The sequence below is a fragment of the Oryx dammah genome, unplaced genomic scaffold (genome assembly GCF_014754425.2).
Source record: "Oryx dammah isolate SB20612 unplaced genomic scaffold, SCBI_Odam_1.1 HiC_scaffold_25, whole genome shotgun sequence".
Taxonomy (NCBI): Eukaryota; Metazoa; Chordata; class Mammalia; order Artiodactyla; family Bovidae; genus Oryx; species Oryx dammah.
This window is the reverse complement of record NW_024070209.1, coordinates 92,277,446-92,305,372: the sequence shown is the minus strand read 5'-3', so window position 1 is coordinate 92,305,372 and position 27,927 is coordinate 92,277,446. Positions and strand designations below refer to the sequence as shown.

At 45.4% G+C, this 27,927-nt stretch overlaps 1 protein-coding gene across 3 annotated transcripts in view; it reads right to left on the bottom strand.

Annotated features, from left to right (window-relative positions):
* Nucleotides 1–10,917: 10,917 nt before the first annotated feature.
* MRRF (mitochondrial ribosome recycling factor) overlaps nt 10,918–27,927 on the bottom strand; it is a 57,783-nt gene continuing 40,773 nt past the window's right edge. For 2 of the 3 annotated variants that reach the window (XM_040225044.1, XM_040225047.1), the window contains 2 exons: nt 21,696–21,855; nt 10,918–13,311 (listed from right to left, as the gene is read on the bottom strand). In XM_040225044.1, coding sequence (XP_040080978.1) covers nt 13,234–13,311; nt 21,696–21,855 — 238 coding nt within the window. In that variant the 3' untranslated portion in view covers nt 10,918–13,233. The remainder of the gene's footprint in view (nt 13,312–21,695; nt 21,856–27,927) is intronic. The other variant, XR_005718446.1, reaches the window with a different exon arrangement.

Below are 27,927 nucleotides of genomic sequence, written 5' to 3'. Positions count from 1 at the left end.
CTGCAAGAACATCATCTGAAGGGGGTGCGCCTCCTAGACCTCGGCATGCCCCCTCCTCCCAGGCCCCTCTCCGGAACCTGAGGTCCCCCCCCAACCCTGGCTCCCTCCCAGACTGGTGCGAGTGCCCGCCTCCTCTGGGGCCCTCTCTTCGGCTGCAAACCCAGCTCATTTGCATGTGGATCGTGCCTGCCACCATGGGTGCTGGGGTCAATTGAAACTCAAGAAAAGAGAAGAAATTTATGCAAAACTGTTGATTGCATTTGTATGTAATGAAATCATCCAATATTCATCTGACTATAGAATCTAATCTGAGAAGAGAACTGAAGGACATGAGTGTCACTGCAAAACCGTAATGAGCCACTGTAGTGATTAAAAAAGCTCTTGAGCCTTCTGAAAATCCAGGCAGAAATAGCGTCTAATCAACTCTGAATATAGGAGGCGAGATTGGGCTGGCGCGTTGCGCACGGCCCGCAGAGGGGCTGGGGGTGCACAGTAAACCCTGGCGGCCGTGGTCTGTGGGTGCCAATCGCCCGGCCACAATCAGCCAAGTCCTCAGTGCACAAAGCAATCGTCGCCTCTCGCCTCGCAGAAGGAGCCCAATCATCGCTGTTGTGAAGAGCAGCTCCAGGCTTCTGTATCCACCTCAAGACCTGGCCAAAGGCCTCTTCTGGGTTCCTTTTGCTCCCACCCTGGGAGGCAGGGAGGGTTTGGGAATCTGGGACACACCTAGGGTCCAGCCAGCCCAAGGAAGGCAGAGGCTCTGTGTTTGGCACTGAAACGTCGCCTCCTCCAGGCAGCATTCCCTGACTACCCCTTGGAAACTGGCAACCCCCTCACCAAACCTAAACACACAGGGCACTCCCCTTATCCCTGCTTTGTTTTCTTTCATAGCACTTAGCTCTACCTGGCTTTCTGTTACTTCTTTATCTCTCTAACTTTTCCCCTTCTCAAGTAGACTGAAAGCTCCATGAGCGCAGGGATTTTGCAGTTGTTTGTTCACCACTGTGAGGGGGTGGGTGAGAACCATGCCTGACATGTAGTAGCTGCTCAGTAAATATTTGTCACATGAATAAATCAGTTTCAACAAGGAGCCAAATCTATTTATTCAATCATTCAGCAAATACTTACTGAGTATTTGGCACTTACAATTACTGGCACTTACAGCATGTGTCAGGCTTTGTTCTGGCGCTAAGCCTGTATTGGTGAATAAGACTGCCCACTTGGAGCTCATGTCTGGGCAGAAAACAAGCACTGAGGATGCTGTGTATAATCAAATGGGATGGTACAGTCCTAGGGACAGACTGCTGGCTGTGAGAACAGCCAACGGAGGGTATGAAGGCCATCTGGGGAGGTCGGGGGAGGCTGCCTGGAAGCGGTGACATGAGGTCTAAAGGATGTATAGGAGTTAGCCAGGCAAGGTAGGGTCTGGAGTGCTCCCAGGCAGGGGGAATGGCATGTCTCTGATGTGACAGGCACATGTGGGCACCTAACAGGAGTCATAGCCAGAGGCAGCTGGAGCCAGAGCCAAGGAGAGCCTGCTGTAAGATGGGGTTAGACAGACAGTCCAAGTTAAATCTTGCCGTTAAGATCTGGGGGTGAGAATCTGGGCCTTTTCCCTGGAGGCAATAGGGAGCTGTGAAGAGGAGCAGTGTGATTTGCGTTTTGAAGGGTTCACCACATGGACAATGGGTCAGAGGGGCCTCCACCATAATGAAAGAACGAAGGAGGTGATTCAGTTATCCAGGCAATGGGGAGCTACAGGGCTCTTGAACCGAGCCACAATGGCAAAGGCTGGATGATTAAGATGATTAATCTGGTTTTTAAAAAGTATTTATTTACTTGGTTGCGTTGGGTCTTAGCTGCAGCACGGACAATCTCTACTGCTTCGTGCGGGATCTTTCATTGTGGTGCGTGGGCTTAGCTGCTCCTCAGCCTGTGGGGTCTTAGTTTCCCCTTAAAGGATTGAACCCGCATCCTCTGAATGGCAAGGCAGATTTTTAACCACTGGACCACCAGGGAAGTTCCACGGGAAGGGAAACCTGGTGGGAGGCAGAAATCAGCCTGGCGGTCAAACATCCATCCATCCATCCATCCATCCATGTATGTGCATGCGTGCTAAGTCACATCAGTCGTGTCCGACTCTTTGCAACCATATGGACTGTAGCCTGCCAGGCTCCTCTGTCCAAGGGATTCTTCAGGCAAGAATACTGGAGTGGGTTGCCATGCCCTTCTCCAGGGGATCTTCCTGGCCCAGGGATCGAACCCACGTCCCTTATGTCTCCTACATTGACAGATGGGTTCTTTACCACTAGTGCCACAAGGGAAGTCCATTCATTCATGTATTCCACATTTAACAGATATCTCTGTGTGGACAACAAATTCCACATTCTAATTTATTGTTTCCAGTCTGCTCCAGGTTTGGCTACCAAGTTAACTATTATTAAAATGAACTCTAAAGTTGGGGGTCAATAGATTCTGAGAACCCACAGGACTCTGTGGGTCATGAGTCACTTGCCTAATTTAGGCCTTAAATTCCTGGTCACAACAAACAGGGAACCAAGCAAGATGGTCTCCAAGGCCCCTCCCTGCTCCCAAGACCCTACAGTTTTATGTCCCCTGAAGACATAATGACATAGCGGATGAAAAATCCTGCTAAATGGTAGACTGCCATGGGCAATCTGGGGCTGGGAGATGGGTAAGTGGTCAGGAACTCGGGGGTCAAATCCCAGCTCTGGCACTCACTTGTAATGATGTTAATGGATGAGTTCTTCCCTTTTTTGTACAACGAGGGAGCTACCTGGAAGAAAGGAGACCTCTGCATCCCCGACACCCAGACCTGAGACTGGAGTCCCAGCACAGCCATCCTGCGACCGTGAGCAAGTCAGCCTTCCAGAGGCCTCCCCTGTAAAACAGGGGCTATTGTGAGAATTAAATTAGCTAATATAGCTTGGCATAGAGGAGTCACTCAGTAAATGGCACCACTGTGACGGATGGAATCATATCTGCCCAGATGGGTGGGCAGGACTGGCGGCCTTCCTGTCAGCTCTACAACACCTCCATTGTACCAGCAATTCTGAGATTCACTGGCTGGAACTAGGGGGAAGTTTAGTGAGTAGATTTGGGTAGAAGGACCCACATGCATCAGTGGGGGCATGGGAGTGGGGACTCTGTTGTAACTCTAGCTTGTGGCTTTGTTAGCAGTGTCACCACTAACAACCAGTTGATGATGGTCGGGTGATTTTCCGGTCACAGTAAACAAGTTCACCTCTCTTCTTTCCTGAATATATATATGTGTGTATAAGCCACCCCACACTGTATGTAGAATCCTAGTTTCCTGACCAGGGATCGAACCTGTGCTCCCTGCAGTGGAAGCACAGAGTCCTAACCACTGGACTGCCAGGGAGAGCCTCTGAATATTTTTGAATGGCAGCTGCTCCCCTCCCTAGATCCCCATCCTGGAAGCCATGCTTTGACTGTCAGGACCCACCTCCCATCCCCCAGCACCAGTCATGCGTTGGATCTGAGATGTGAACAGAGCTTCAGTGATGTGAAGGAGGGTGAGGTTCAGTCTCACAGATACCCCGGGTTTCGTGCAAGTCCCATGTGGAAGACTGTCCACGGGAAACGCAGTCACAAAGGGAAACACAGATGGGAGAGCACCGAGAGCCTTGAGAGCCTGGCATGGGGAGAGGGGCGGGGAGACAACATCTGATTGGGGGGTGGGTTCCTGGAGCCCTGAGCTGGATTTGGAGGGTAACTAGGATGTCTGTGTCTCGGAAAAAAAAAAAAAAAAAGTTAAGTACAGAAAGAAGAAAAAAGCAGAAAAGGTAACAACCACTTCTATTTTTACAACCCCAAGTTACCATACTGTCAACTTTTCAGCTGTATTTATACATGGAAGATGACATTAGGTGCCCTTTAAGGCACCCCCCCCCCGTACCCCCCGCCCCCCACCCAAGCAGCAATCTACTGTTATGAATTTAGGAAGTCTCCCTTCACAACCCTCTCTTTAAAAATACAACTTTATAATGCAAAATAAAGACAAGCATAATTTTTAAAAGAAATGCTTTGTGTTCGAGTCATTCTAATTTACATGAATGGTGTCACACTGTTCACATGACTGTTTGCTTTCTGCACTGCCTATTATATGCCGAGGGGGCCCAACGCTTACGGAAAAATATGGCCCTGACTCGCTGCACTGGATGGATGCACCACATTTATTTATCCCTGGAATGGGTTAGGGTTTCCATGGATGCAGATAATCAAGGGGTAACATTCGAGGCAGAGAGAGCAACAGCATCAAAAACATGGGGATAGAGAGGCTGGGGCTCCATCTGAGGGCTGGCAGGGGTCCAGGGTGGGGGAGCACAGGGCATATAGGGTGGTAGGGGGCTGGGGGAGGCCCCACACCTCAGGCCCCGGGCCAGGAATCTGCAGTTGGCATGCTGGACATCTGGGACTGTGGGGACAGCCCTGCCCCTCCCTTAGAACCACCCGCACTGGCCCCACACTAATTCCACTTATCCACTCTCCAAGTCCTCCCTGGGGAGGCCTCTGTTACTCTTTCCATTAATTGTCTCATTAATGACCCACTGAAGTCAAGTACCCATTGTTCTCCAGGGCAGGGGCAGCCTCGCTGGCTTTCTTCCCCCGGGGGATTTGTAAACGTCTTTCCTTCCCCTGCTTTCCTTTGGCAGGCCAGCTTATCTGTCCCTGCAGCCCTGGCCCGGGGCCGCTGCGGCCTCTTCCTTCACCCACACCCTGTGCTGCAGACCTGGGCCCCCACCCCCAAGGCTGCCCGCCGGGCTCTCTCTCCTGTGTCTGCCTCACTCAGCCTCCATCTAGGTATTTGTCTCTTTCCATTTTTTTTTTCTTTTTTTTTAAACCTCTATTTCTCTCCCCGGATTTCTGTCGCTTTCTCTCTTTGTATTTCTCTAGCTCCCTCCGTGTCTGTGTCTCCTCTCTTGGAATGCCTGTTAACTGTCTCACTGCCACCATCAGCTGTTCTCTCTGGGGCTGTCTCCTGCTTCTACCTGCTGCTTCTACATGCGCTTGTACATGAGTGCATGCTTGTATCTCTTTGTCTCTGAGTCTGCCTCCCTCCCTCCGGCCCTGCGTGCATCTCTCTGTCTCTCTCTTTCTGTCTCTTGTCTCCCTCTCTCCTCTCTCTGATTCATCTCTCCCTGCCCTTCCCTCCTCCCTCGCGGGACTCTGAACCCTGATGATTGACTATTGTCCTGTTCCAACCCCTGCCTCACCGTCACTGCTTGTTCACCCACCGGGTCCCCGACACCCACACAGGTCATTCCGCCCCCTTCGCTTCTCTCCCTGGTTACAGCTCCGGCTTCGTAGGGATGACAGCCCTGGGGACGTCAGCTCTAAGAGTAGGCGAGGTCCTACGGCTCCCACTTTGGGATTCAAGCATCTATACAGTTAGAAAAAATTGAGGGGAGCAACAGAAGGTGACCAACTTTTTATTTTTCTAAAGGAGGATTTTTTTTTTTTTTTTAGAATCACCAACTGCTATCGTTCCATTAGAGAAAGAATATGTAAATACCGACAACAGAAGTAGGAAGAGCAAGATGTTAAGAATGCAGATGAGTCTTTTAGTTAAATAATTTTGTGGAAATGTTTGCTACATTGCTTTTATTTTGCCCCAAATGGGTCAATGTGTCGGGGAGCAGCAGGGATTCTCTGGCTACATTTCAAACTTGAAAGCACTGATCTCGTCTAAGCCTCTCCTTGGGACTCCTGGGGAAGTGGAGGAACCTTTATTGAGGACACGTGTTAGTCACTCAGTCATGTCCTACTCTTTGCGACCCTATGGACTGTAGCCTGCCAGGCTCCTCTGTCCATGGGATTCTCCAGGCCAGAATACTGGAGTGGGTTGCCATGCCCTTCTTTGGAAAGGACAAAACTGGGACAGAACCTGTGCGTTCTCTCTGGCCACTTCAGCATCTCATAAGACCTTTCCAGCCCCTCTGGTCTCTTAGTTAAAATGACGTATTGCAGGACTTCCGTAGCAGTCCAGTGGTTGAGAATCTGCCTTCCAGTGCAGGGGACTCGGGTTGGACCCCTGGTCAAGGAACGAACGTCCCATATGATGTGGGTGGGGGAGCTGAGCCTGAGTGCCTCGACTACTGAACCTACCGCAACTAGAGACGCCCTCATGCGGCAACAGAGATACCACGTGCTGCAACTGAGATCCGACACAACCAAATTAACTGATTGACTGATTTTAAAAAATAATGTATTGAGCTGCCTCAATAGTCTGGGTCAGACACCAGACTCCCCGTGTTCTAAGTCTTCCTCTGGTCTGCCTCTTTGAACAAATAATTTCACCTCTCTGTGCTTGTTTCCTCATTCTTAAAAGGAGCAAAGTAATAGTTTGTAGAGTTGCCTGATACACAGCAAAAACCCAGGATTTGTTGTTTTCCTTGTCAGCCAAGAGCGGGTGACTTTAGCTGAGGGTAGAGCCCGGAGGGGAGAGAAACCACGTGCCCGGGCCACTGGGGGCACTTGAGAGACCACATCCGGGGTAGGAGTCAGCCTTTGGAGGAGCCACTGCGCTGCAGCCTTCTGGGACTTGGCTTCCCTGGTGGCTCAGATGGTATAGAATCTGCTTTCACTGCGGGAGACCTGGGTTTGATCCCCAGATTGGGAAGATCCTCTGGAGGAGGGCATAGCAACCCACTCCAGGACTCTTGCCTGGAGAATTCCATGGACAGAGGAGCCTGGTAGGCTATAGTCCACAGGGTCACAAAGAGTTGGACACGACTGAGCGACTAAGCACACACACACACCCCAGGGAGACCACTTTGGAGATCGGGGGGCCAAGGGCAGCCTGAGATTAGGGAAGAAACCTTTCCCCCTTTTGTTCCCCACCCAACATGCGCAGGCACCCCAAGTCCAGGATCCAGCACTCTTATCACCGAAGCTGACATTCCAGTAGGAATATAGGAGCCCCCTCGCCCCCCAAGTGGCATTCCTGCTAACAGTGCCATCACGGGGGCCTGGGTGGGAGAGGAGTGTGGTGGGTACCAGTGACCATGGGCACTCGGGAGGAAGCTGCTAGAAGATGTCCAGAAACTTCCAAGGCTGACTCCGTGGATGAGGCTGGAGATCTGAGCAAGCAGGTGAGTGATTGGAGAAACTCTGGGTTACGATGCAAAGGGACTTCATGTGTATTCAAGTCCTGGCAGGTCTGTTACAACTGGATACCTGCTCTGCGCCCAGCACTACGTTAGTCAGGGGGCCAAAAGTTAAAAAGCACAGGGCTTCCTTTAATTACCCAGGACTCATCTAATGGCAGTGCTGCTCTGCCTCTGAGGCAAGGCCAGAGATTTCAGCAAGGCCAGTCCGGGACACGTGCCACATCTGTTCCTGGGTTTGTACCCCTCAAAGTGCACCCAGAAAGGAAAGCAGAGTCGGAAATGACAGGACTTATGACTGGATGAACGGGGTGAGGGAGGCGGAGCCCAGTAGCTCCCGGTGTCCTGGCGTGGCACCTGAGTGGAGGTGGTGCCATTCTGAGGAAATGCAGAAGGGGAGCAGGCATGGGGGGCAAGAGCGATCCAGGTGGGGCCGTGGACTTCCGGTGCACGAGGAACACTCAAGTGGAGAAGCTACTTACGCACATGTAGGGCTGGGGGGAGGAGGAACAGGTAGATAAATGCATGGTTTTGAGACGTCTCTGATGGTCCAGGGGTTAAGAATCTGCCTTGCTATTGATGTATGGCAGAAATGAAACCGATATTGTAAAGCAATTATCCTTCAATTAAAAGTAAATAAATTAAAAAAAAAAATCTGCCTTCCAAAGCAGGGTTCAATCCCTGGTCAGGGAACTAAGGTCTCACATGCCACTGAGCAACTAAGCCTGCACGCTGCAAGAAAAGCTTCTGTACAACCCAAGTTAAGACCCGAGGCAGCCAAATGAATTAAAAAAAAATTTTTTTTCTTTTAAAGAAATGAATAGGTTAGTGTAAGAAAGGACATGGGACCACGGCTTTTGAAGGCTAGAGAGAAATTCTGCCTACTGGGTGGGGCAGGAATTTAAAGGAGCATACATCAGGCAAAGAAAATAGCCCAAGACAAGACATGGAGGTAGAAGAAAGCAGCACAAAATTTCAGAAAAGCTACCATTCCACTCAGCATAAACACTGGCTGCCTTAGCGGGGTAGCTGTGGGTGGTGTGTCATAGCTAAAGAGAGAGACTGCAGAAGTTACTGGATGCCAGGGAGAAGAGTTTGACCATAATTCAGCAGCCAATAAGGAGCCATTGAAGGTTTGGGGACAGAAGAATGAAAGGATCAAGGCTATGTTTCAGGTTGATCTGACCTAACAGCACAGGAAGGATGAAAACAGAGACCAGAGGAGAGGGAGAGAAGAGAAAAGGATCATCACTCATTTGTTCATTCAACAAACGGTAACTTCCTCCCTGCAGAGGCAACCCTTTTCCATCTAACGCTAAGGGTTTCAACACCAAACCAGCTTTTGTTAACACTGCACAGAAAGAAAAAAAAAAAAAGTAAGTGCGTTCTACTAAACCTAACAGTATTATCAATAAATATAAATGAGTTTAAGTCATCTATTGAAAGGAGTCTCATACATACAGACAATAGAACATTTTTCAGCATTAAAAAGGAAAGCTATTCTGACACACGCTACATTATGCTAAGTGAAATAAGCTAGTCACAACAAGACAAATGCTGTGTGATTCCATTTATGAGGTACTTAGAGCAGTTAAATTCATAGAGACAGAAAGTAAATGGTGGCTGCCAGGGGCTGGGAGAGGGAGGCATGGGAGTTGTTTAAGGGGCTGAGTTTCAGTTCTACAAGGTGAAGAGTTTTGGAAGCTGGTTGCACAACCATGTGAAGGTAGACACTCCTAACTCTATGCTTAAGAATGGCTAAGATGGCAAATTTTATGCAACATGTACTCTACTACAATGAAAAATAAAGACAAAAACTGAAAAGGTGTTTTAGAAGGGTTCATAGGACAAAATCTAACTCTATAAAAGACATACAACCTAGAACACTGGTTCGAAAAGCCTAAAAATAAACGGACGGGAAAGATAACCAAGCAAACGTAAACAAAAAGCAAGCAAGTGCTGCGATCTTGATCTATGAATTCAGACTCCTGACACTGAATGAGACGAAGAAGGTGTGACTCAGGCTATCTCTGCAGCAAACAACACACCAGCACTTTCACAGAGCAGAAATTACAGGACATGCAGAGAGAAACAGAAATGCTAATACCAGGAGACTGAAACACACCACTTGCAGTCCAACTCTCAGCCGAGGGTCAAAAAATAAGCAAAAATACAGAAAATATAAACAATGTAATCTATGAGATATATTTCCATATATATATGGAGATATATAGATATATATATCCACGTATAGCATCCATTTCAAAACTTGCACCCCTCAAAATAGAGAATGTACCTGTTCACACACATAATGAAAACTGACCCTTATTAGAGCAAAAGAACTTGCAAAGCTTCACCCAGTGGTTCCAATGGGATAAAGGATGTATTGATAGAACTTTGAAAACTAAAAAGCACCAAGCCAAATATTAGTTACTGATGCTGTCAATACTATTATTGTGGTTATTATCAATATTCACTTCTGGATGGCCTTTCCACTTGATCCCTGATTCTCCAATAGATTCTAGAGGAGGAATAAATATGTAACTTTTACTGTCTCCATAAAGAGCTACCATTTCTTCAACACTGTCTATGTGCCAGCCACTGGACTGTTTTGCACGCAGCAGCCCTTTGCTAGAAAGAGTCTTCTGATCATTTTATAGAAGTGAGCGCTCTGCTTCCCTCATATCACCTTCAGGGCCCAGAAACTGCTGGGTGCATTCTGAGTCAGTACTTAATGAACACTTACAAACTGAAGCGTACTGATCAGGGGCCCCACTTAAAAGTTAGATCTGAGTCTCAAACTCCACTCCAGCACTTACTATTAATAGCTGTGTGTACCCTTTCTGAACCTTGGTTTTCAAATATGTAAACACAGATAGGAGTATTACCTACAACAACTAGGACTGTTCAGACATTTAAAATGTAGTAACACATGTGAAGTGTTCAGCCTGGTACCTGGTTTACAGTAGGGGCTTAATAAATGGTAGTCTGAGGCTGACGAGGACCTCAAAAAAAGATCAACTTAGATGAAGGGTTCTTTTTTCTCAAAATAAATAAATAGGTAGAAACATCTTCAACGCAGTTCAAATTATTTTTTTAAATACCACGGGAGTGATAATAAGTTATACTACCTCATTATGGAATACTGTAAGGCAATGAAAAAGGATGAATTTTTTTTCTATGGGTTCACACATGGTTAGAGGGCCATATGTTGAGTTAAAAAAAAAAAAAGTCAAGTTTCAAAACAGAAACAGAATGGTGCACATCCCTGTTTTTCAAAAAATTACACACACATAGGGAAAGGTCTGGAAGTACATAGATCTGTTAAAGGGGAGTATGCAATTCAGGATTTGTAAGAGATGTTTCTTTTTAACTTTTACCTTCCAGTTTTTTTTTTTTTTTTCCAGTTTCTTCTGTAATTTCCAACACACACACATACACAAGAAAGAAGAAAAAATAAACAGATAAAGAAGTTCCCAAATTCTCTTTGGCCTGTATTTTTCATGGGACTTTGAAGGCTGTTGAACTGAATAGAGGACGTGGTTAATTTTTCTGGCCAAGTGTAAGAATTTCCATACCCAGTTTTCCTTTGTGAGAGAGAGACTCGAGAAGGGAGGATGAATTGCTTCAGCATCACTCACTCCTCAGCACATCCAAACAGGTAGTTTCCCTCTCGTCCCTGCCACCACGGCAGGCCTGACATGCAGAGTAGCAGAGAAACCCTTTGATAAATGTCAACCGAAATAGAGCAATCAGCTGAAAGCCATTTGCTGAGCCGTCTGACTGCCCTGGGCTCGAGGTTTTCCTTTATTCATTTATCATGATATACGGCTTTGGCCAACATACACACAGGAGAGAAATTGTTGACATGTGGAACCCAAGTACAGAAAATCTTTCATTTTCCCCCCCGTCTGTTCACCAAATAAGTTTTTGTTTATTTAAAGACTACAGAGGATTTGGCTGTTAAGAACCAAATGCCTTTGGAGTGGAGTTACAACATAATTTATCATTTCCTCTGTTTATTAAAAAATCCTGCATCTTTGAGCAGCACATTTGTAGTGAGTGGGGGATTTCGGCCACTCACGAAAGACTGTTGCAAAGCCCCTGCCATGTGGCTTACCCCCCAAAAAATATCTCCCTTGATTGCTATTTCTTTCCCTGTCCCTCCCCCTGGCTGACTTCTGACCGTGTGATGGCTACTCGGGGCTGGTGAATGTGGTTGGACTGAGAACAGGTAAGTGGGGCTGGAGACTGTGTTCCCTTCTTTCATCTTTGACCTAATTCTGACCTTGAATCCCACTGGCTGTTGTGCAGCATGCTCTCCCAGTACAAGCAGAGGGAGAAAGGCAACCTTTATTACCTCTCGCAAGGCACAGAGTCTGAGGGGAAACAAACAGCAGAAGAGAGCGTGGATGCTGCCTGGAAAGAATGTAGCCAGGCCCTGCTGCCGCCAGAGAGGGTTCCGTTCTAAAGGCAGACATCTGGCAGAACTGGAATAGACCTTCTACTTTCCGGCCAAGAGACCATAGACAGCAACACAGTCCAGTGACCATGCACCTCTCAAAGACAGCAACACAGTCCAGTGACCATGCACCTCTCAAAGCCAGGGGCCGTGTCTCCCCAATCTTTGTAGTCCCAGCATCTGTGCCTGGCACACAGAGGGTGCTCCACCGCTTGTGAAGGCATCAGGATGCAGTGGGCAGAGCACAGGATTGAGATCAGGCCTCACTGAGATGCCCAGGTCTGCCCGGTGATAGCTGTGAAATCCCAGGCAAGAAACCGAACCTCTGTGAGCTCTCCCCTCTGTAAAATGAGGCTGACAGTGAATAATGAAACCCTCTAACACTTTGGGCAAGTTATCTAATATCGTCAGGTCTTAGTTTTCCTACTTGCAAAATGGAGATAATCTACATCTTGCGAGTTCACTGTGAGGATTAAAAAGATTACCTAGAATTGTTGTGAATCTAGCTCACGATGGCTAGATTATGAATGAATGACTGAATAAACGAACGAACAAAGGGAAAAGGATTACTGGGGGGAGAACGTAACTTAACCTAGTACCCAAAGATGCACCACAATAGACAACCTGTCCATCGGTAACAGGCAGGCCCTGGGGACAGAGATCTCGTTACCGAGTAAATGTTGAGGACAGAGGCCAGAGTGAAAAATGAGAGAAGAAACGTGTTCAGAGTGCAAAGAAAGGAAAAACAGCTGGCATTTGTTGAGCAGCTACTATGTGTCATTCATTCATAACACACTGAATGCCTACCATGTTCCAGACTATGTTCCATAGTAGTTCCAGATTACTATGTTCCATTATGCCAACTTCTAAGGAAACTAAAAATAAACAGACTAATTATCAAAAAGAATAATTGAGGTTCAGATAAAAGCAGTGGACAGTGCTAGGAGAGCCAATAACAGGCATCCTAGGTTGGGGCAGGGGAAAGGACATGCTCTCCAAGCTGAGACCCAAGGGTGAACACGACCGGCCAGGCAAGGAGTGGGAGGATGGTAAGGGGAAAGAGCAAAAGCACTGTTCCGGATGCTTTACACACTGGTCCTCGGAGATCATGAATCCACACCGATCCCATCGTTTCCTCTGTGCTTGTTATTCTTTCCAATTTATGTAGGTTTTACTGTTTGGTGAAATGGGCCTCTAGCAAAGGTATCCAACACGGGTGAAGGCTCACACTGACCCAAGGAGAGTTCAAAAGTGGGGACAGGGCCTGACTAACTGTCTGAAAAGAAGGCTCCCGAGATGAGGAGCAGACAGTGGCAAGCCTGCCAATGGTCCTGACAGCTTGGTGACGTCATGGTCAAGGCAAACGGCCCAAGTGAAGGCCTTCTGTCAGCAACAGAGCGTCTCTGAGGACCACCCATGCCAGGAGGCCCAGAGGAGATACGGTGGTCAGGGGACAGGAGGAAGAGGATAAACAGTGTCCCACTGGAAGGCCATCAGTCACTAGGACTGACAATGCAAGGTGACAACTTTCCGTATGGATGGAATAGAGAAGTGCCGATTTGCCACCCATGGGATCCACTAGGAACTGGGCTCTGGAGCACTGCTGGCCCTGGTGGGTTTTCATCCAAGAAGCTCTTTGGTTTTCATGGCCAGATGCCTGTCCAGCTCTGCCACTGTGTCATCGGCCATCTGGCTGATCTGTAGAAAAACAAAATGAGACAACCTGGTGACTGGGGCTGGGAAGGGGAGGAGGGGAAATGTTCTAGAACTATGAAGATTATCTGGGAAATAAAAAATGGTAACAAAAGCTCATGTGAGTTGCATCCCAGCCAGGCTCGGAACGAAGAACTTTGTACACATACTCTTACTGACTCTGGACCGGAAGAAACAGACACCATGAGACAGTGTCATGTTCCCATTTCACAGATGAGGAAACTGAGGCAGTTAAAATCATTTGTTCAGCATCCACAGCTGTAAAGTAGCAATGACAAGAATTTAATCCTGGGTAGTCTGACTGCAGAGCCCCCAAATAGTTAACAATTATAACAGGACAGAGAAGTCAGTCTAATCTGTCCCTTAATGAAACTCTAGAATTTCCTACACTTCAGACACTCTGCTATATAAAGCCCTCATGCCAATTGATAAGGAGAATATTAAGATCCCAATAAACAAGCAGAAAAAAAAAAATCTTGAAAAAAGATGAAGTACATCTGGTTAACAAACATGGAAAATTCAATAGACACTGAAGAAATGCAAATTAAACCAAGATATAATTTAGTTATCACAGTTAACAAAATTTGATGTTGCGGTTTTTAATTATAATAGTCAATACCAGAGCTGTGGTGAAATGGATGAACTCACATATCATGGATAGGAATTCAAACTGATGCAAGCGTTCATATCATTTTTAACCCCAAACTCTCTCAACTGGGAAATTATCACATGAATAGAATCTAAGAAAATGTCCTTAAGTTCTACATGCAAAGACAGTTATCAAAGCTTATAATCAAAAATAAGAAAACTTAAAATGATAGTATATGTAATTGAATACATATAGTCATTAAAAAGGGTTAAGACTGTCTGCTTCTCATGGAGAGGGTATAAATACAAATAACATTCCAGTATACAGTTCTGACATGTCTGTTTTATAACAAGCATGGACTGCTTTTGTAATCAGAGAAAAAGAAATAATGTTTCAAGATATTATTTATAACATCATGGAAACATGCCCATGTTACCCTTGAATTCAAGAAAAAAGAATACAAAATGTGAATATACATAGTAGAAATGATCTCAGATATATTTAAAAACTGGAAGAAAACGTGTCAAAATATTACTAGTGATGATCTTTTAGTGATGGGAAGACAGGAAATGTATTATTCATGTCAGCATCAGTCACATTCAGCATAAAACTTAGTCCATAGCAAGTGCTCAGGAAATATTTCCTAAATGAATAATTATTAGTTTTCTGTGCTTCTCTGTACCCTCCACATTTTCTGTAGGAAACACAAACTCCCTCTAAGAACGAAAAAAGAAAACAATACAACTGAGTAAGTGTTGCAAGCCTCCAGTCCCATGTCTAAAAGAGACCTCAGGCAGGAAGCTTTGAAGGGGGCAGTGTGGTACCCAGTTCTGTGTGCTCAGCAGCACAGCGGCTGTTTGACATCTTTATTTGCAGACCACAGGCCTTGGCCAGGAACTGGGAAATAAATGCCCTGGAAAGGATAGCAACTAAAAAGGATTTGGAGCAATTGGTCCCAGGCAGGGAGACAGCCAGACTCTTACCATAGCAACAGCTGCACATTTTGGAGGAGGGGAGAGCAAAGCTGCTTGGGCTGCCGGGCACTCTGAACAGGACCAGCTCAAGAGCGGCTGCCTGGGATCCTCGCTCAGCTGGCACAAGCCCCTGAGAGGCTTCCTGTGCCCCTACCCGAGCAGCCTCCTTGTGTGGGGTGTGGCGTGGTGCCCAGCAGCACTCCAGCACCCGCGTGCTGGTAGCCTGAGGCAGCCAGGAATGAGGGCTGCAAGCCTCCTCTGGGAAGACGGCGTCTGAGGACAGAGGCTGGGACTGAGGGGAGGAAGGGTACCTGGAGGAACTGGCTGGTAACACGGTTCTGGCTTCAGCTCTCAGTGGGGCGACAGGGTGCCAGTCATTTCCCCACCCTGAGTCTCAGTTTCCTTATCTCTCCAATGGGGATGTGAGTCCCTCCCTCAGAAAGGAATTGTAAGGGTTAAATAAGGTCATGAATATGCAAGTATGTTTAAACTGGTTATTTGCTATGCAAATGTTGCTTGTGTTACTCCGATTTTTACTATCACTTTCTGACTTCTTTTTAATTTAATCAATTAATGAAAATATTTACTAACTCTCTGCCATATTACAGGCACAGAGTGCCCTTGGGGACAGTCCTCCTGCAAGTTCATCTTTTCCATCTTAAAATAACAATGATTAACAACAAGGATATGAACAACAGCATCTATTTACTAAGAGCCAAACGCTGGGCTAAAAACTTTACATGCGTTACTTCACATCATGTTCAAAATACAGAAAACACTACTCTTATCTCCCTTTGTTGTTGGTCAATCGTTCAGTTATGTCCCATTCTTTGCAACCTGATGGACTGCAGCACACCAGGCTTCCCTGTCCTTCGCTACATCTCAAAACTTGCTCAAACTCATGTCCATTGAGTCAGTGATGCCATCCAACCATCTCGTCCTTTGTTGCCCCCCTTCTCCTCCTGCCTTCAATCTTTCCCAGCATCAGGCTCTTCTCCAGTGAGTCGGCTCTTCGCATCAGGTGGCCAAAGCATTGCAGCTTCAGCATCAGTCTTTCCAATGAATATTCAGGACTGATATCCTTTAGGACTGACTGGTTTGATCTCCTTTTAATATTATTTCATCTGATAGTTGCATAACAGTTCACACTACGGAGAAGTGTTTTGTCCTCTGTGACTTCATTCAGATCCAACAACCTCACATACCTATACCGTAAGGCAGATGGGACAGATATTATCCCCATTTTACAGAATAGCAGACCAAGGCATGGGATTTTAACTGACCTGCCCGAGATCATATAGAAAGTCAGTGATGTGACTGAGCCAAGAACTCACCCATCCTTGACTGCCAGTCTGGTGCTGCTTACTACTCCCCTTGGGGAGCCCATAGCACCTGGCCTAGCCCTTCTTTATTCAAAGGAGACTGTGCTATACTCATTAAAACCGTCCATCCCTGTCCCACAGTCAAAGTCACAAGGTTAGGGGAGGAGCAGGATGGACAAATAGGACAAATGACTACTGAAGACCAGCCAGCACACTAGCTGCTTTTAAGTACGCTGTGTCACTTGGTCCTCTTGCCAAATCCTGTGAGACAGGCATTACTGCTCCCACTTTACAGATGAAGAAACAGAGGCTCAGGAAGGTGAAGCCATTTGCTGACCTTAAAAGCTGAGACGGGAAAGAGCTAGGATTTGAATTCAGGCCAGTCTCCACAGCAAGAGCTCTTTCCACTACAATATGCTGCCCCCAAAAGATGATGACATCATCCGCACCATCACTGTCATGGTCATGACCGTCATCATCAACGCTGGCTCCTTATACGTTCAGGAAAATGAAAGGGAGAGACGGAGAAGGGGGGGAAGTCCAAGAGCACACCGTACACCCATGGGGCAGAGCTGGGCAGCACAGCTCAGAACACCCACAGTGCCGAGGAGGGGTCTCCCGCCCAGTGCCTCACTCAGCTCAGCCCGCCTGCCTGCCTGCCTGCCCGCACAGAGCCCTTCAGCCCCACTAGCACCCAGCTCCACTTCAGAACGGCTGTTTCTCAGAAAAAGGGAGCAGTGAAAGGATCTTGGCTAAATTTACTGGTGGTTTCTGCCAAGTGCTTTAATGTTCAGCAGACCCACTTGTAGCAAACTGAAGCAAAGGTGAAACAGCAGGCTGGCAGATGTCAAGAGTCCCAAGTGGGAAGACCCTGGTCCTTTTTCAGCAGAGCTGGCCTGGGTTGGGGGTTGGGAAGGCTTTGGGGAAGAGGTAGGGGTCAGACATGACTGCGTGGAGAGAACATACCACTGAACCCTTTTATTCTTGTATACCAAAGATGAAACACTTTTATAATACAGCTTTTTAAAAAAATCTGACCTCAAAAGAATTTTGGAAAAAGTTTTAAGAAAGAAATTTCACAAAGAATAAAATTACAATTGTTCACAATCCAAGTGACTATTAATATTCTGAAGTAAATAAGCTGCCCACCTTTTCACATACATGAAACTTACAATAAATTAACTGTGGCTGTAAGTGTTTTCGTGTCTATATATAAAGTCCAGTGAATGGATCTAAAACAAGCTATTTTACTACTATCAGAAATTTAGACAGTTTTCAGGTTGTTGTTGTTTTTCCAGCTGCACCACACGGCATGTGTGCTCTTAGCTCCCTGACCAGGGATGAAAGCTATGTTCCCTGCAGTGGACGCATGGAGCCCTAACCACTGGACCACCAAGGAATTCTCCCCAGTTTTCTTTTATACATAATACATCAATGGACAGCTCTGTAGATAAGATTCTTGCTGACTTATTTTGGATAAATCTCTAAGTTGATAAATCAGAAATGTATAGGTGTATTATCCTCTAGTAAGGTTTATGGATTTATAGAAAGAATAAATCTTTTCTGCAGAATGTGGAAGTAAAAGCAATACTTCCAAGGTAAGCAACACTTTAAGTTCACATCAAAAATGCTAGGTTCAGATGTCAAGGATTAGAAAAGGCCAAGAATTTTAAAAATACACGAATTCTAAACACCCTGCAAGTGATTTAGACAGTACAAACTAAGAAGCTTAAAAATATGCATTTTCATTGTGCTATAATTCCACACATGAGACTCTATCCTAGGAAGTCATCTCAACAAAGATCTATGTATAAAAACATTCACTGCAACCTTATTTATAATAACAAAAAAGTTTAAACAAACTAAATGTCCAAAAAGAGGGCTTTTGAAAGTGAATTACGGTATAACCACAAGATGGACTATTTTGCAACCATCAGATTGTGGCTGTTTACAAAGAGCTTTTTAAGAAAGAAGAAGAAAATGCTAATAATGCTAAACATAAAATAAAAAACTGGATAGAAAGTTGTTTGATCACGTTAAAAACTATGTAGTTAACTTCCCAAGTTTCCCTGGCAGTCCAGAGGTTAAGACTCCGCACTGCCAATGCAGGGGGCGTGGGTTTGATCCCTGGTCAGGGAACTAAGATATCACATGCTGCCCAGCATGGTCAAAAAACAAATATAACAAATAAAGGATATGTTAATAAATAAACTACCAAATATTCTTTTTAAAACTAAGTAGTTGAAAAAGGGGGAAAAGGAGAAATATCCCCAAATCCAGGACTATAGGGTGAATTTTCCCCATTTTTGGTCTTCTGAATTCTCTACATTTTCTACAATGAACCTATACTGCTTTGATAATCAGAAACAAAATTTAAAAATACATTTTAGAAAGCTTTTTGATAAAGCAGCAATCAGTTCCTGTCTTGCTTATTTAAAAAAATAAATAACAACAATAAAAAAGCACACCCAAAACTCCAGATTGATGCCTTCCACTGGGGAAAAATGAACAAAATGAAGTGTGCACATGGCTGTCTCCTGAATATTTTCTTACCCAAACTTTTAACCATACGACAGTAATTAAAGTTATTAACAACAACGGTAAGAGCTAATATTTAAGTGATAATATCTTAAATAATAAAGATTATTGCACTGGATGTATCATGTAATACTATATATAGCATGACCTTTTTTCTTGTAATATTCCATATATGTTCACAGAGATAACCTTGAAGGCCTACACCAAAAATGTGAGGGGAATGCAAAAGGGTTAAAGGAGGGGTCAATGTGTATAGTGATGGATGGAAACTAAACTTCTGGTGATGAACATACTGTAGTGTATACAGAAGTTGAAAAAGAATGTTGTAGAATAATGTATACATGAAACATACAGTGTTATAAATTAATGTTACTTGAATAATTTTTTTTTTAAGAAAACATCGAAAAAAAACAAGTGCCGGTTATGTGATCATTCTTTCATGGGCTCTGGTCCCTGAGGCAGAGGCCCAGACTTGCTGAGAGAGTGCCTGAAGGGCATCAGAGGTTACAAGCTCACCACCAGAAAGCAACGAAAAGGCCAAGTGTCTGCTAGAGCGATGAAATCCCCTGGGAAGTGGACAAGGAGCTGGCCCAGCTGGACTCTTACAAGGCCTGGTGAGTGCTCAGCAAAGACAGGCCAGTCTATGAGTCTCTTTGAGCTAATGCAAGGAAAGAGGAGGCCACAGAGAGGGCAGGAAGCGAGCCCTGAGAGGCTCAGTGTCAGACACTCTCACCGTGCTTCTGGCATCCCCAGCGTATCCCTTCACAGCAGGAATTCCAAATCCCTTTTCACAGAAGAAACAGACTCCAAGAAGTCAAGTCACTTGCCCAGGGTCACATGACATCAAGTGTAGAACCACCTCTTTCTAACGCCGGTGCCATTCCAGGGGTACACTGCCATGCTTCCGGGTCACTACCTTTCCTGTTTTTCCTTGTCTGGGGAACTCTTCAAAAGTACACATTCCTACGCAGACATACTGAATCAGAAAAGGTAGGAGGCCCAGACATTCATCTAAAATTCTTCCTTGAGTCACTGTTGGGCCTGCTCTATGACTAGCATTCTGTTAGTCTAAGAGGAAGGAAGAGTCAATTTAGGGGGTCCTCATGACCTCCTAATGACTCTCCTGGCCTCCCCATCTTCCCTCTTTATGCCCTATCCTGACCACACTCCTGTTCAATCTTCGTAACATAATGCTTTTATCGTGGATGATGGAGGCTTTGGGAAAGCCCCTTATGATGTTTATAAGCTAAACATTCTGTCTCCTCAATACTGGTAAATCATCTTTCTGTCTTTTTGTTTGTAATCTGTCTTAATTACATGGGTACCACACAAGTTCAGGCCATCATCATTTCCTGGCTGGATTCCTGCAGCAGCCTCCCAACTTCCAGTTATGCCCCTTACAATCTGGTTTCCACCCAGCCACCACAGTCAACCTTCAAACACAAGTGTGATGCTCTGCTGTCTGAAAATATAATCATTCAAGGGAGTCACTGCATCAGAATCACTCGGGGAGCATTTTAAAATGCAGAACCCTAGGCCCCACCCCTGATTCACTGAATCTCTTGGAGCAGGGGCCCCATATAACCACATTTTTGTTAGCTCCTCAAGTGACTCTAATGCTGTGACAGTTTAGATTATTGCTCAACAAGTATTCACCCCCACCCCCAGACCTCCATGAACATATATACTTTCCCTCCACAGTGATACTGGGTTTGGCAGGTAAGATTTGCCTGGCCAGCGGGATGTGAAAAGAGCAGGTGCTTAAAATGTACTTGAGTAGCTTATGCTCTTGCCATCTGCTGTTGCCATGAAAAGATGCCCTGTGAAGCCTGTTGACTCCAGAAGATTGAAAGAGATGTAGAGCCGACTTGAGCCCCATCCAAGATCTGAGAAGGTATGTGCTAACTCACTTCAGTTGTGTCCGACTCTGTGCGATGCTATGGACTGTAGCTCGCCAGCTGTTCATGGGATTCTCCAGGCAAGAATACTGGAGTGTGTTGCTATTTCCTTCTCCAGGGGATCTCCCCAACCCAGGGATTGAACCTGCATCTCTTGCATCTCCTGCACTGGCAGGCGGGTTCTTTACCACTAGCACCACCTGGGAAGTCTCAATGGCTGAGCCACACTGAGCTCAGCCTAGAACAGCTACCTCCCAGCTGACCCACAGAGACAGGAATAAGAAATGCTTGAAATATACATCACTGAATTTCGAGGTGGTATGCTATGCAGCATCAGTGTGGCCACAAATGACCAATAAAGATGCAGAGCCAACATGGGAACCTCTGGACATGTTAAAGTTCAAACTCCTCAGCCTGGTATAGGAGACCTGCAATGAACTGGCCACCATCATCTCTGCCCTTCTGTGTCATCCTAGGTCGAAGCCACAGTTATCTCACTGAACGGTGCTCCTTTCCATCACCATACCTTTGTACATGCTGTTAACCATTCCCCCTTGTCTCTGTTTCACTCCAGTTGCTCCTTTAAGATTTGTTCAAGTGCGCTTACTCAGCACACTAAAAACAGGGCCAGATCCTCACTTCTCAGCACCCAGACAACCAAGCACAGACAGGAGAGCCCCTGGAGTACAGGCTCTGAGATCAGTCTGCTGGGTTTGGATGCTATGGCTACCATTTACCAGCAGCGTGACCTTGGGCAAGTTACCTCGCTCCTCGCACCACCCACCCACCTCACTTTGCAGTGACGAGGATAAATTAAGTGTTGTAAAGTGCTCAGGGTAGAGCCTGGAACACAGTACGGTCAGTAGTTTCCTCCCCTCCTCTGTATTCCCAGGGCCCAGAGCAGGGCCAGGCCCAGGACAGACTCGGCCAATGCCAATCATGTCAGTGAAAGAACTGGGGGTACTCTGTTTTCGTTTTCTTCACTTCAGATGTGAACAATGATTTTCTGGGTCAGATACGTAAACATGACATCTGTTGGCAACAGTACCTGTTTCTCTATGAGCCTAATGGTGTCCTCAGAGGCCTTGTCCTTTGATTTCTTCACCTTATTTATTGCGTTGGTACGAACCTTCCGTAAAGAGTCTTTGGCCTTGTTCGTGTTCTGTTTAGCCAGCTTCACCAGCATTTCTCTGTGCTCCCGGGTTACTCTGATAAAAGACAAAAAAAAAAGTTCAATAAAATCATCCCATGTATGAACTGCCTGCCAAGAATTCAACATCACTTTATGCACTAGCTCAGCAGTTTATAACTGTACTTTCTGTTGCTGGAAGATCTTCACATTCCTGACATACGCCCAGGAGGATGTTCAGGGTCAAGGAAGGTTCCTGGTGAGATAACTGAGGACAGTCAGTAAGTGTGCTGCTTAAAATCATAAGCCAGAGAGTCTAGGCAGCCTTGAAGTTAAATCCTGGCCATGCCTCTTACTGGATGCATGACTGACTTCCCTTCCTCAGAGTTCCCATCTGTATAATGGGATTGTCAGTACCTGACTTAAAGGGGTGGTGTGAAGATTATGGGATGGTCTGTGTCACTTGTTTAGCACTGACCCTGGCACATTTTAAAAGAAAGCAACTATCAGCTGTAATTCCACCCCTTTCTCTCCAACTAAAGAAAGCAATGCCAATGAATGAGATGCTACAGAAACAGCACCATCTCTACATCTCTAAATCATCCAAAACAAATAAGTAGTAACCTTCAGAATCTTAACTATTATCATGACAAATTACTTGTGAATCGCTTTAGCACTGACCCAGACACAACACATGAGAATACTGTACCATTTAACTTCCATGAAGTACCCATGAGAGTGTCTGGCATATTAAAAATGCTTAATAAATGTCAGTTATTTTAACTATTAATATCCTTATCATAATAACAACAGTGAGCACACTGAAGGCCTATTATAAATCCCTGGGACAGGCACTCTAGAACTTTTTGCCTAAGCTGACCCTTACAACTGTATGAAGCAGTTATTACTCCTATTTTACACTTAATCATCGCAAAAGCCAACATGTTTGTCCCGCCTTGGTTTCTTGGTCGTGTGCACACTACTACCCGTCAGGACCAGAGTGCTGGTTGTACCAAGTGTGCAGTGATGAAGGTGACAGACCTCTGTCCTGCTCCAAGGGAGCTCAGCTAGGCAGAGAGCTAAATGAAGAGACTTACAACAGAGCACGTCTGTGTCTGGGGAGGGGTCAGTTGGGGGAGAGAAGACTTTGCTGAGGAAACAATATCTGCGTGCGGCTCTCATTAGGTTTGTTCGCTGGTATTCTGATTCTTATGCCTTCCAGTAGGAATGCACTTCCCCTCCCCTCTGAAGTTTGTTTGGCTGCACAACTTGCTTTGGCCAATGAGATGTGAGCAGAATGGGTGTCGCCTTTATGAGCCCGCATGCGCTCTACCACATTTGTCCCTGCTGGCTGCAGTGCAGGTTGAGAGGGAACTTCCGTCAGTTTGGGTCCCAGAGAGACAATGGTGAACAGTGCCCCACTTGGCATGAACAAGAAATGTTTCTGTTGTTTGAGGCATGGAGATTTGGGGGACTACTTGTTACTACAGCACTGCTCATCCTTTCCTGACTAATAGCCCACAAGGATCTAAAGAATACATGCAGGTTGCCAGGATTGGTAGGGATTTCCAGGAGGGAGAAAAAGCACGCACAAATGCTTTAGGTTACCAGGAGACTGTGGTCATATGAGGAACCAAATGGACCATATATAACAAAGAATGGAGTACCCAGAAAAGAGGCTGGAAAGTCATATCATAGAGGGTCTTATAAGATCACAAACTCCATTTTACGGATAAAAAAGCTTGGTATCTTACACAAAGCCAAACCTATGCTGGCCTGCTTCAAAAGCCAATAGTCTCAGTATGAAAAAAATGCTCTGCCTCCTGAATCCTGAACTGGACACCACTGGCATATGGTTCCTGACCCTTAAGTCAACATGGTTCTGGCTTATGAAGGATAATCCCAAATTCTGGGTATAAGTGTTCCATGTGAAACAGTGACAAATAGGAGTTAAAGATTTAGTGGCATTTACCTAGTACTTTTTCTCTGATAGGGTGAGAAAAAAAATGAAAGCATTTTGAGACAGGACAAGCTGTGAAGATAAAGTGGGCAGCTGAGTGATAAATAAATCCTTCTGGATCCAGCTATTTGAATTCACAAAATTCTCAAATTCTCAAAATATTCTCAAAATGAAAATAATCCTGACTCCTACCAGTATTAAACCCCTCAGTGCTAGGTGAGTACCTTATTCCCTCACTGTACCTCACAACAACTCATCAAACTAGATTCTAAAACCCCCATTTTCCAATGAGGAAACTGAGGTACACAGGCATTAAGTAACTTGCCTGTGGACTTGAGTGACAGAACTGGGATTCAAATCCAGATCTTTCTAGCCTGCATTCTTCCCACTACTCCAGGCTGCCTACCTCTTGCAGTCTATTCCAAATAAATTATGTGCTGCTGCCATTACTTCTGCTTCCAGGCAGAAAGCTTTTTTCAAAGTCAGTAATATGAATCTTGGGACTGAAAAGGACAAAACCACCATGTCAGGAGTTTAGGGATTTGGATCAGATCTTGTTACTTTTATGGTTTTTAATTCATTGAACAAAAATCATGCTGACATGTTTAGGTCTCTTTTTTGTTCTGCCAAAGCATATGTCAGTATAAGGAAGGAACAGGAAAATTAAAACTTGATCTGATGATTCAAAAAGCTTAATCCTGCTGAAACACTAGGAGGGGCAGAAAATAAATGAATCTAAGTCTGTCAGAAACCTCTTAAACTTCTCTGCAGAGAAGTATTTCAATCTAACATTTCATATATAATCTGAAATAGCTTGCTTTTTAGACAACCTTTAAAAAAATTAAAAAATGTATCTAACCAACTGTTTTTTTTACTACACTTATATTTTACATGGAGGGAAAAAAATCACATGTTCAAAACTATACAAATTGGGACTCAAAAAATCTTGAGAGTAAATGGCTACATAAAGAAAACAAAATCATAATATATGTAATTTGGCCTTAATAAAGTATTTTTATATTTATTAATGAAAATGTGACACTATTACACTATTGACACCAGTTTCCACACATTGTAGTATTTAATTATTGACATTGACAAAAATATGTCAGTTTCAGGATGCAAATACAGAGGCAATAATCTAAGAAAGTGGGAGGGGTACAGCGAGGGTGGGGGGTACAGTGAGGGTGGGGGGTACAGTGAGGGGGGGGGAGGTACAGCAAGGGTAGGGGGGAGTGCCAGGCACAGGAAGTGCTGAGAGGAAGAGCGGCCATCTGCATGCTGGTTCCGGGTGGTGCTGAGCTGAACGAATCCGGAACACAAGATCGGACGCAGTCAGGGTGACGGAAAGGCTCGGTTCTGAAGTACAGTCAGACCTGTTTTATTCCTGTATCTATCACTCAGAAGCTGACTCAGAAGCGGGCAAACTACTTAATCTCTCTCCGCCTCAGTTTCTTCATCTCTGAAGTGAAGATAATGAAAATACCTTGTCCGGGAGACTGGGAGAAGCAGACATGACGTATATAAAGTATCAGTAAAGACAGCAGCATATAGTAGTAGCCTTGAATAAATGATAGCGTATATGAATGTTTTAATCAAACACACTTAATTACTTCCTCATGAAACAACGAGGGCACATCTGTTTTAGAAAAGAAACACACTCTATTATGGAAATATTGTAATGCCTTTCCAAACCAGTGATTAATACATCTGATCATCTCCATCTCGCATTCACGGGGTTCTGTGAGCTCAGGCTAGTTGTATTTCAGGCTCTCGGCTCAGCCAGTTGGTTCTGAGCACCCGCTCTGCACTTGGCCTGCATTCACTCATCAAGCATTGGCGGGGGCCCCAGGGTTCGCTGCCAGATCCTGGGCCGGGCTGAGGAGCGCCAGAGATGAGGGAGGCCTGGTCCAACTTCTCCAGAGGCTCAGTCCAGCAGCGCAGACTCATCAACCACTGCTGAGGAAGAGCACTGCTGGGATGGAGGGACAGGCTTTCTGCAGGAGGAAGGAGCATGTGGAGAACACAGCTCATTCTGCTGTGAGGTTTGGGAAGTGCCCTAGAGATGCATAGCGACTCACTGGTTGCAGAAGACAGAGCACTCCAGGCAGAAGCACGGTAGGAGACAGGGGTGAGGCTAGAAAAGGGGGCATTGAATTTGTTCTGAAGACCTGAGGTTTTCAAATTCTTCTTTAGCCAGAAAACTCTGGATTCAAAGAAAATCAAGGCAGACACCCCATTTATAAAACAGAGAGAAACTGAGTTCTCTCTATTAATGAGGGGAAGGGCGCTAGCAGAGAGGAAGGTGCTCCAACCTACCCTGACACCCCTCCACTTCTGCACCTGGCAGGTACTAGCTGAGTGACCTTAAGTAAGTGATTTAAACTCTCTGAGCCCTGGTCCTCTCATCTGGAAATAGGGACTGAAAATAAACAAACAGAAAGCCCCAGCCTCTACCTTTCAGAGTTCTTGTGAGGATAAGGTGAGATAATATACGGAAAGTGAACAGTAAAATCATGGTAGGAAATAAACAATCAGAAAACGTAAGCTGCCTTTGTGGTTACTGCTGTTCATGTTTGGTAGCTATAGTGTGTGTGTGTGTGCTCAGTCGTGTCTGACTTTTCGTGACCCCATGGACTACAGCCCACCAGCCTCCTCTGTCCATGGGATTCTCCAGGCAAGAATACTGGAGTGGGTTGCCATTTCCTCCTCCAGGGGATGTTCTCAACCCAGGGATGGAACCTGCGTCTCCTGTGTTGGCAGGTGGAGTCTTTACCACTGAGCCCCCACGGAAAGCCCAATGGCAACTACAGAGGTATCTTCAAATAATGAAGAGTTTATTCAAGTTTCTATCAAATGAGAAATGACAGGGCAAACAATCTAGGCTCCTATAAGATGATTTTTTTTGAGATCTGATTAGTAATTTAACATTTCTCTTTCTGGTATTAATTCATTCACTTAGTTTACAGTTTCATTCAGCAGCTATTTTACAGGGCACCTGTTGTGTTCCAACCACTATGTCAGAGTGAGTTTACAGTCTGACAAGGAAGGCAGTCATTAAACAAACACATGCACAGTTAATCAATAAGTTACAGTGGTAAGAACCATGATAAAGACATGAAGAGCTCTATGAAAATAATAAGCAGGGGGCTGACCACACTCTCCTGTGGGACTCCAGAAGAAAATGTGATGATATTTAAGTTAAGGGACATTTCAGTTCAGATGAGTAAGAGTGGAGAAGCTAGGTGAAGGTCATTCCCACCAGAGCAAATGGTCCATGTAAAATAAAGGCCTTATTCCAGGTGAGGAGGGTCCTGCTCTTGGGGAACTAAAAAAAGGCAGTGTGGCTGCAGCACAGAAAGCAGAGGAGAAGGCCTATACCCAGAGAGGAAGCTGGTGAGCCTGGCGAGGGCAAGACTAGTACGCAGGCCCTTCGATGCCACATTCTGACTTAGCAGAGCCACTGACGGATGAATGGACATTTACACTGGGTAGATACACTCAGTGGAATATGATTCAGCCTTAAAAAGGCAAGAGAATTCTGCTATAACATGTATAGACCTTGAAAAGATTATGCTAAATGAAATAAACTAGACTCAACAGAAGGCAATGGTAATCCACTCCAGTACTCTCGCCTGGAAAATCCCATGGATGGAGGAGCCCGGTAGGCTGCAGTCCATGGGGTTGCTAACAGTCAGACACGACTGAGCAACTTCACTTTCACGCACTGGAGAAGGATATGGCAAACCCACTCCAGTGTTCTTGCTTGGAGAATCCCAGGGACGGGGGAGTCTGGTGGGCTGCCGTCTATGGGGTCGCACAGAGTCGGACTGAAGCGACTTAGCAGCAGCAGCAGCAACAGGACAGATATTATATGATTCTACTTATATGATGTACCTGGTATAGTTAAATTCACAGACACAGAAAGTAACACAGCAATTACCAGGGACCTGGGGGATCTGGGAATGGGGACTGTTGCTTTTAATGGGTACAAAGTTTCAGTTTCACAAGACAAAAACAGTTCTGGAGATTGTACAATACTGTAAATGTACTTAATACCACTGAACTGTACATTTTAAAATAACTGAAACGGTAGATTTTTAAGGCAAGAATACCGGAGTGCATTGCCATTCCCTTCTCCAGAGGACCTTCCTGACCCAGGGTTTGAACCGTGGTCTCCTGCATTGCAGG